At 39.5% G+C, this 9,691-nt stretch overlaps 1 protein-coding gene across 1 annotated transcript in view; it reads left to right on the forward strand.

Annotated features, from left to right (window-relative positions):
• The window catches only part of ppp2r5a (protein phosphatase 2, regulatory subunit B', alpha isoform), a 40,006-nt gene extending 30,558 nt beyond the window's left edge, over positions 1-9,448 (forward strand). Inside the window, exons 5-13 of the mRNA XM_056405495.1 lie at positions 1,110-1,240; positions 2,665-2,724; positions 3,572-3,680; positions 4,405-4,458; positions 4,645-4,695; positions 4,797-4,916; positions 5,797-5,924; positions 6,827-6,928; positions 7,153-9,448. Coding sequence (XP_056261470.1) covers positions 1,110-1,240; positions 2,665-2,724; positions 3,572-3,680; positions 4,405-4,458; positions 4,645-4,695; positions 4,797-4,916; positions 5,797-5,924; positions 6,827-6,928; positions 7,153-7,414 — 1,017 coding nt within the window. The 3' untranslated portion in view covers positions 7,415-9,448. The remainder of the gene's footprint in view (positions 1-1,109; positions 1,241-2,664; positions 2,725-3,571; positions 3,681-4,404; positions 4,459-4,644; positions 4,696-4,796; positions 4,917-5,796; positions 5,925-6,826; positions 6,929-7,152) is intronic.
• Positions 9,449-9,691: the final 243 nt, after the last annotated feature.

Consider the following 9,691-nt stretch of genomic DNA (forward strand, 5'->3'; position numbering starts at 1 on the left):
ATATCAGTCATTGCAGTTTAAGATTAGTAGAAAAGGCCTCCTTAGTGTGGTCCTTGTGGTCTTGTCCTCTTCACTGTTTGCGTAAATGGAGCCGGGGATCCAAACACCAACCTTCTAATTAGTGGACGACCCTCTCTACCTCCTGAGCCACAGCCGCCCAGAGAAAATCAATATCACAATATGTAATCCCATTGCCCGGCTGTGATTCAGTATTCAGGGTTTCACGCAGATTTTTATAATGAAGGACCCCCCCGCGGCCTGAATTAAAGAGGCCTGCACTAACTAAAAGAAATTATTACATTTTTATGAAATATGAAGCATTGAATAAATCCTCTAGAAACTACGTTGATAATGAAATGAGGTGTGTCAGAATCTGACTTCAGCTCAGCAGGTGATTGATTAATTGATCACGGCGTACGCTGGCTTTGCATTAATTAATCATAGCAGGATGTCACGTTAAGTCCCTCTAAGTTTTAACAAGTTGGTAAAAGTAGAAGCAAACAGACCAGAGCAGCTCAGCCCACCACTGGGCAAACCCTCAATATGTTACTGTAGTTACTAAAGTATTTCATAGGAAATGGTTAAAGATGAAACTGTGTACATGTCTATCCCATCAAGTCAAATGTTTCAGCGGTGAACAATAACATTGAACCGTGAGGTTTGTTATATGCGAATCTACTCCTCATCGAGCACTCGTCGTTCCCAGGTCATCAAAAATACCACAAGTTGTTACTTTAACGTGTCAGGAAGTAGATGTGTAAACAAAGGATTTGTCCCTGCCCCCATTCCTCATGAGTCCCCTGGCACAAATATGGCATCTTGCAGTTGTTTCGTTGACTTTTTGTTTTTGACAATGTTTAAGGAGGTCGGCCATTTTTGTTGTTGACGACAAACTGATCACATGTTTGAGTATGTCATCTTTTTTCATGTCTGTGGTGTCAGAGTGAGATGCAAAACAAAACCCATCCTTATTCTTGGTTCGTTTAGCTATACAGTAAAGACACATGATAAAGTATTGGATCCTATTTGATTTTATTCACTTTTTAAATTTCTTTCAAATGAATCAGGACTGAGAGAGTTTGTGTTTGTCTTTTCCTCTGTCCTCTCAGCTCTTGGAGCTGTTTGATAGTGAGGACCCCAGGGAGAGGGACTTCCTGAAAACCATCCTGCATCGCATTTATGGAAAATTCCTGGGGTTGCGAGCCTTCATCAGGAAGCAGATCAACAATATTTTCTTGAGGTGAGTAAAATTTTGAATCGATTCTGAAAAAGTTCAGCAGAAAAGTTTTTCTTTCTTTTCCCACATATTTCTTTTCCTTTCCTGAACAAGAGGAATAGCACTTTATTTTCTGGCACATATGTTCAAAAACAGAAATAAATAACCTTCATACTGTGGAGTCAGACACTCGGGAGGTTTCAGTCCTCCTTTTCCTTCAGTCATTACCGCCACTCAAACATCTGAAACGTACAACCTTAAATACACACATCATGTTGTCCTAATATTTTCTTGTGTGTAAATATTGTTTACATTTTTAGGCCTGCTCTGCTGTTGGTCTAGTTTGCCTGATCTTCATAGAACTTCAGATGCTGGAAACAAACAGGAGACCTCATGGTTCCTACTTTTGTTCCTGAGTTTAGTTCCTTTGGTTCCACAGTTCCCAGAACTATTTGGTTTTCGACCTGTGCAAAAATAATGGCCCCTCGTCCCCCAGTTGTGATTTTAAAAGAAAGTTCTCAATCTCTTTCTGATCTGTTTCACTGAAACATACAGTGAATGCAGCAGAAAAATATCTCCCATCAACTCTATTAAGGTTTGGTTTGGAGTTTCTGGTCCTGGTTTTCAGTTTACTCCATTTTGCATTGAGCCATCTGAGGAATCATCACATTCATCATCACATTACGAGGCTCAGACAGATTCAGGGAGCAGAAATATAAGTGCAGATGGAGGCAGCGTGCTGAATCTTTACGGCTCCTGTTGCTGCGTGACAATGAGCTTTAGATGATTGAAACAGGGGACACTTGATGTCGTTTCCAACAGGCAAGGTGGCAAAACGGGTGCACCCACTTTGACCATCTGCCACCGAGAATAAAAATAGTGCCACAGTTGTCAGGCTCTGTCTGTACATACCATGGGTGCACAGCCACATGGAAATGGGTTACCAAACAGAGGAGATGAATGACGTATGGCTCATTAAGTTAAATAAGATCAGCAACAGTCAGTCTTTTTGTCTGAGTATGTTTACATTTTCCGAGTCGCCTAACCATTTGTCACCTGTTTCAATGAGACGTCTTATCAGTTAGAGAATTTACAGATTTTAATCCTTTGGTCTCGAGTGATCCCAGTTTCCTAGAGGCTCGACTTTTTTGGCAGCTCAAATGCAGACAGACTGTCACTTTTTTTTTTCTTGTAGGAACAAGTAAAACTTTTGTGGTCTGCATGTGTAAGAGTGTTGGGACACCAGTGAAATCTCATATATAAAACGCAACTCACAAATCAGGGTGATGATATTTATATATAAAAAAAAAAAACAAAAAGAAAAAAAAGAAAACAGTATTGGGAGCAGCCTGGATCAATTGTTCTGATCATTGTGCTCTGTTTTTAGGGCTGTTATGTCGCAATGTGTTTCATAATTTCTGTCGTCAATGTGTTTGTTGCTGTTGCAGGTTCATCTATGAAACGGAGCATTTCAACGGAGTGGCTGAGCTGCTGGAAATCCTGGGAAGGTGAGTATTGACGTATGGTGACATAAAGTTGGTCATCATGTAGACCAGAGCCGTATTGATTGATCATCAATAAATTGTTTCAGTTTTTCAAGCCAAAATGCCAAGTCATTTCTCTAGCTTCAGCTTCTTCAGTGTGAGGATTGAATGTTTTCCTTTGTCATTTATAAACTGTAAACTGAATATCATTGAGTTTTGGACGGTTGGATGGATATTCTGAATGTAATTCCTTGGGCGCTGGGAAATTATAAAAAGCATTTTTTTATAGACTGTACAATTAATTGATTAATTAAGAAAATAACCATCAAATAAACGTATAATAATAGTCATCAGTTGCAGCCCTAATGTAACATAACATCACAACATTACCCTTTTGCTTTTACTGCTGACCGGTCTTGATTATTTTTTCCGTGTGAATAAAATGTCAAGCGTATCTTTTGAGGCTAAACATGTTGGGTTGTAAAATATTGAGTGCATTTATCCACAAAGAGGTAATATTACTTGTTTTGACTTCCTCCAGTGGCATTTGGCAACATTGACATTTTTTTTATTTTAATCACACATTCTCCAAAAAGTTTTTTCTCAATTTTTAAGTTAGATTTGAGATAAATTAGTTAAAGATTTAATCACCGGTATCGTAGAGACCAGGTCTTTAGTCTTTATTCGGTCCTGTGTTTAAGGTTTGAAACGGGCTTGTGCAGAACGTCCTGAAACGCTCTCCTTGTCTCATGTTGGAGCTGTTATTGCACTGAATTCCCTTCTTCAGGAGCTGAATATTCACAGCTCTGCTCAGGTTGTGCTGCTGTCTTTCAGTAATCTCACATTGTTTCTGTTGTTTCTCTGTTTACAGTATCATCAACGGGTTTGCGTTACCTCTGAAGGCGGAGCACAAGCAGTTCCTGATGAAGGTGCTCATCCCGTTACACACAGCTAAAGGACTCGCCCTTTTCCACGCGCAGGTAGTAAAAACTCTCTTATGTCTATTATTTTGGCTGGATGTCCTGTATCACAACATGTTTGTTTGTTTGTTTGTGTTTTATCTTCATTTGATTTGTTTATTTCAAAACACAGAAAAGATTTGATATAATTTATAACAGCTGTTGTTAGGAGTTGTTTTTAGCAGGATTGAACACTGTCATGATGTAATCTCAGTACTGTAGCACCGTCTAGTGGCTTTGAAATGAAAATGCACTTCATTGATAATCATGATGTTGCAATGTATTTTCTACTTAGCACAGTGGAAATTAAAAAGATGATCATACAGACCAGACTGTATTTGTACAGTCACACATTTTTTGTTTTTTCAAATTTAAATAAATGAATGGATATTATATTAAAGTCTCAGCTTTAATTTGAGTCATTTTACATCTGTATGAAAGGAACTGTGTGGGGGTACAGCCCCATAGTTTAACGGTTCAGATGGTTAGTGTTGGACAGATACATGACGTCAAACAAAAATCATCATATTGAATATTCTATAGAAAATCCTTTGACCTATAAACATCAGCAGACTCTTTGTATCTTGTCTGATGATGCCTTCCCACGTCCACCTCCATGTAAACGGCAACGCTCAGCTGGTCTGGTCTGTATGTTTCCAATCCAGATGCGTATCTAACAGCTAAGGCAGTCATCGTTCTAATGTAGTGTTATCAGGTTGATGTTGTTATTTTTTGTGTCACTCAGCTGGCCTACTGTGTGGTCCAGTTCCTGGAGAAGGATCCTACGCTCACTGAACCGGTACTTTTTTTAAAAATTGATTTTTTTTTTATCATTCCTCCCACTCAAAGCACAAAGCCTCAAGCACTAAATTAGTCTACACTGCAGGGAAACTGTTGTGGGTGCTAGCAACCAGGCACTCAAACAGACTGTTGTTCTTTTTTTTGACATTAAAGAGAAATTCTCAAGAAATGTTTATCTGTGCAGGTGATCCGCGGGCTGCTGAAGTTTTGGCCTAAAACCTGCAGCCAGAAAGAGGTATACTGCACGTCTGTGAACACACCACACACTTACCAGAGGTGTCGACCAGATTTTAAGGCTCTGCTTCATATTCTGCACCTTTTTTTTAATCCAATTAGGTGATGTTCCTCGGTGAAATTGAGGAGATTCTGGATGTCATTGAACCAACGCAATTCAAGAAAATCCAGGAGCCGTTGTTCAAACAGATCTCTAAATGTGTGGCCAATCCACACTTTCAGGTAGGGCTAAAAACACACCAACGCACAGAAACATACAGTTGGTTTCACATCGTTCTACAACCTTCGTCTTTTGCAAATAGCCCTTTTCAGACAAGGACCACATGCACCTACCAGCGCACGTTGGTAACATTTTACTTTAGGTCCCCTATTTAGCATTCATAACCAGTATATAAACATTTAATGATAATGACAATTTTACACAACATGGAGATGAAAGATCTCAATGACAGGGCTGCTTATGTTTGATCAAAGGTAGTTTATAATGTCAGACCACGTTGGAAACCAGAAGTCTTTATAGTTACGGTCCCAAACAACCACACACAAAGGCGGAGTGAAAGAAGATGATAGAGAGCAGGGAAATGTTATTCAGACATGCTGATAAACGAGCACATTTTCAGGCTGTCTCTCCTGGAAGACATCCATAGTGTTGCATTCAGTATTTCACGAGAGGCATGAGAGAGATCGGTGTGAATGTCTGATTTGTCAGTTTTGGAAAATTCCAAAAATGTCCGGCCCTTTCCAAATCTGACTTCAGAAATGTGTCAGGGGAGGGGGTTTCCTTTGTTCGACCATCCAGCCTGCAGAGTATACTGGCGGCTTAATTACCTAACTACCTAATAATTACTGTGTTAGAGCTTTTGTCCCGCACTGCGAGTGACTCATTCACCATGCTTCAGTGATTTCATTTTTATTTTGTTCCCGCTGTGATAACTTTTACGTGACTGGTGAAATTGCCATCACATTTAAACAATAAGGTCTGAAACGTCCCACGTTCCTTTTTCATGAGTGAAGCGTGTCATTAACCAGCACAGTCCTTCCTTCAGCCCCGCCTCAATGTTTGACTACAGTCCTCCTTACCCCTCCGTCTCCGTCCTCACAGGTAGCAGAGCGAGCGCTGTACTTCTGGAACAACGAGTACATCCTCAGCCTCATCGAGGAGAACATCGACAAGATCCTCCCCATCATGTTCGGTAGCCTGTACAGAATCTCCAAAGAGCACTGGAATCCGTATGTACTCTGAAGCCGGCCGGCTAACTTCACAATCATCCACATGCAGGAAACACACATCCACCTCACATCCTCTTCTGTAAAAAGGAAACCTGTCATATGATGGAGACAATCTGAGCTCAAAGGTCCATTGACTAAAGATGCAGCTCTCAAACATAAATGTGAATCATTAGCTTGTGGCCCTGCTCGGCTCTGATTACTGTATATGCATCGTTCCCAAAGGTCAAGAGTCAACATCGATGCACAGAAACCTCCTGTGGTTGTATAACACTTCAGTCATGTGCTGCTCTTGAGATTATGTTTACCAATACGTGTTGCAGACGTATAGACGCCACCATGATGATATGTCCGGTGTTTCTGCTTCTAGTTCTTGGACGTAATTGCATCAGTTGCATACATTTACCGTGTTACTCAGAAAATAACGGCTCCTCAGTTACTGTATAAGGAGAGTTCATATTAATTAATGTGTTGTATGAACACGTGCTGCATGTTGACGCGGAAACATCAGCTGAAATAACGACTGCTGGCAAAAATAGGTTTTTGTTTTGTGTTTTTCAGAATTATCCAGGCACAAGCACAGAGATAGAACATGTACTGTAGTGTTACAGTGAACTGAAAGGTTTTCATCCTGGAAATTCATTCCTGAGTTTTGTGAGGTGTATTTAAAGGGTCACTTCGCTCAAATTACAACTGAAAGATTTCTCAGTTAAAAGGCAACACTATCTGGTAATGCAGATGGTTTGTAGTTTCATTTGTTTTTTGTTTCTGCTGCCACATGAACCAAGTGTAGGTGAAAGGAATTACATTTTAAAAATTTACATTTACAGGTTTGAGAAATGTCCACTGCTTTGTGTAATGTTTCTGACTGTTACTAATGGCAGCGTCTCTCTGCTGTGTTGCAGGACAATCGTAGCTCTGGTGTACAATGTGCTGAAGACGTTGATGGAGATGAACTGCACACTGTTCGATGAGTTGACTTCCTCCTATAAAGCAGACCGGCAACGGTGAGTTACAGACACAAAATCAGTGACATAAAATCTTGTCCTTTTTGACCGCAGCTGCTTTTTAATTGGTGACTGGAAGTTGTTTAGAAAAAACACTATGTACCCTTAATTATGGCTCACTCAAAGCATGTCAAAATGCAGAGTCATATTTGTATTTTGGTTTCCGCTGGTTATTTTTTTTTTAATGCAAACAAATAAAAGTATTCAAACGTTGTCCTCCACAGGGAGAAGAAGAAGGAGCAGGAGAGGGACGAGCTGTGGAAGAAGCTGGACGAGTTGAGGCTCAGCGACACCACTCTGGTCCAGAACAACAGCCACGGGCTCCTGAGTGTCCAGAACAACAACAACAACAACAACAATAGTAATAATAATAATAATAACGACAACCAGGACAAGAGCATTGATTCTGCTGCTGCCGTCACCACAGACGACAAAGAGCCTGACGTCAGTGTGGCGGCCAGTGAGAGCACCCCATGTGCCAAATGACAGCGGACGTTGTTTTTTTTAATTCCGTAACGGTTTGACACCGTGTTCAGGACCGTCAGGGGAGGATTAACGGAGATGGAAAAACACAAATTACACCTCAGCAGTATATTACATCTACTTAGAGTGACTTAGAACGCCAGCAATTCTTTGGCAGAAAAAAAAAAAAAAAAAAATTATATATTTCAACTTAAGACTATTTTTGGATGTTACAGTGTGGCAGCAGTATATTGTTTTTTTTTTTTGTCTGATCAAAGATTTATCCTTTCACATTTAGTTTGTTAACTGAAAATGATTTTATTTGTTATATTCATTGTATGATACATGGGAGGGGAGAAAATGATTATGACTTGAATTTAATGTTTCCGATCGTGCTGCACTTAGACGAGCTGAATAGCTATTTAAAGATGTCTATTTTTTAATGTGCTTTTCCTTGTTGCTGCCAACACTTGGGTGCAAAACCTTAAGGAAGAAGGGAACCGCAGACTATGGGAGTATTTGGGGCAGATGGGACCAGACGCATAATTAGACATTTAGTGTCCATTAATGTGTAGTAAAAGGGCTGTCGTCAGGAGCAGAACAAGCTAGAAGACAGATTTTTCATGAAAGAGATGAGCGAGAGATGCATGGCCAAAAAAAAATTGCATTGTAAAGAAAGATAATCCCACATATGGTTTGATATCTCCATGAATCACTAGTTGAGACTGTGCAGGTAAAACTGGTTCACAATTATTAGGGTAAATTCATATTTGTGAGATTATTTTTGTGTTTCAGGTGTAGGTAAACTTTTTGTCTGGGTGAAAACATGAAGCTAATAGTTGTAACACAACACCTGCATTTATGAGATTATTTACACTAAAGTATTGAGAGGGCTCTCAAAGAATGAAATGGTTTTTAGCCCCTCTTGAATTAAAGGAACAGTCTGACATTTTGAGAAATAAACTTGTTTGCTTTCTTGCTGAGAGAGAGATGAGAAGGTTGACACACATACACATGGTGTATAAGGTGTTAAAGGAGGAGCTGGAAAGGAGACTTTTGTTACTTTAGGACAGAGCCAGGTTAGCTGCCCCCCCCCACCACCACCACCACCACCACCACCCCACCCCCAGTCTTTATACTAAGCTAGGCTAGCCAGCTGTGGCTTCATATTTACCCTACAGACCTGAAAGTGGTATTAAATCTCGTCTAACTCTCAGCAAGAAAGCAAATATTTCCCAAAACAACTGAACTATCTGTAAATGTAAAACAAAAAATGAAATAAAAACATAAGAGACTTAAAGTACTATATTTTTCCAGAGTATTGACAAGGCAAATATTTTTGAATGTTTCACTTTGCAGATGGATTATGATGCAGGATGTGCTTGAGTGTATATTTGATGAGTGCATATATGTGTATATGTTAGTTTGGAGGCTACTTAAAGGGAAATGCCACTCAATTTAAGATTTTATGTACAGTATAATGTTTCTGTGGTCTAGGAAAAGTGCAGTCAGTGCTTATAGGAACATAAATGTTTCTCTCTCCAAGCTCAAAAGAAAAGACACTCTTGCCACTACTCTTACCTGTTTATTTTTTACAGTACACAGGAGGTGGATTTTGTGTATCTATGACATCAAAAAACCCATGATATAGTGATATCATGAAAATCAATGCTTAACACCAGAATATACCACAAGATTGTTTACCATCAATGCCTGTTCACCCTCCAGACTTTATAACCTCACATTCACTTTTACTCTCCATTTTCTGGTGTTGGGAGTGGAGAGATATGTTCATTAACTTAATCTGACTGCCATGGATCATAGCGACGACCTGAGAATTTTTTTGTTTTGTTTTTAATTGAATGGTGTTCCCTCTGAACCCGAGTGTCTGCTCTCTTACTTTTAAGTTCATATTTTAGGTCCAGTCTTTTCTGATGCCTTTCTGTCAGTACAGCATTCCAGCCTCTGTGACGTTAACGCACTGCGTGGGGAACCTGTTTTCTAATCGCAGATCTTATTTAGGTTTCACCATCAAATAAAGTCTACTCTATCTTTCTACTCAAAGTATAACATCAGTCTGTTTTTTTTTTTGGTTTTTTTTTATATCATTATTTTTTCTCCACGTGTGTGTTCACCTGCAGTACATCATGGAGGTCAACAGGTGGCGCAAGGTTGTTTCTTATACCTGTCATCAGCACAGAGCTCCTGTCTATATTGTTGGTCACTTCATGTAACAAATGCATTTCTTTAAATAGTTAATACATACATACATATATATATATGTATGTGTGTAACCTTTAT

This window comes from Seriola aureovittata, chromosome 19 (genome assembly GCF_021018895.1).
Source record: "Seriola aureovittata isolate HTS-2021-v1 ecotype China chromosome 19, ASM2101889v1, whole genome shotgun sequence".
Taxonomy (NCBI): domain Eukaryota; kingdom Metazoa; phylum Chordata; class Actinopteri; order Carangiformes; family Carangidae; genus Seriola; species Seriola aureovittata.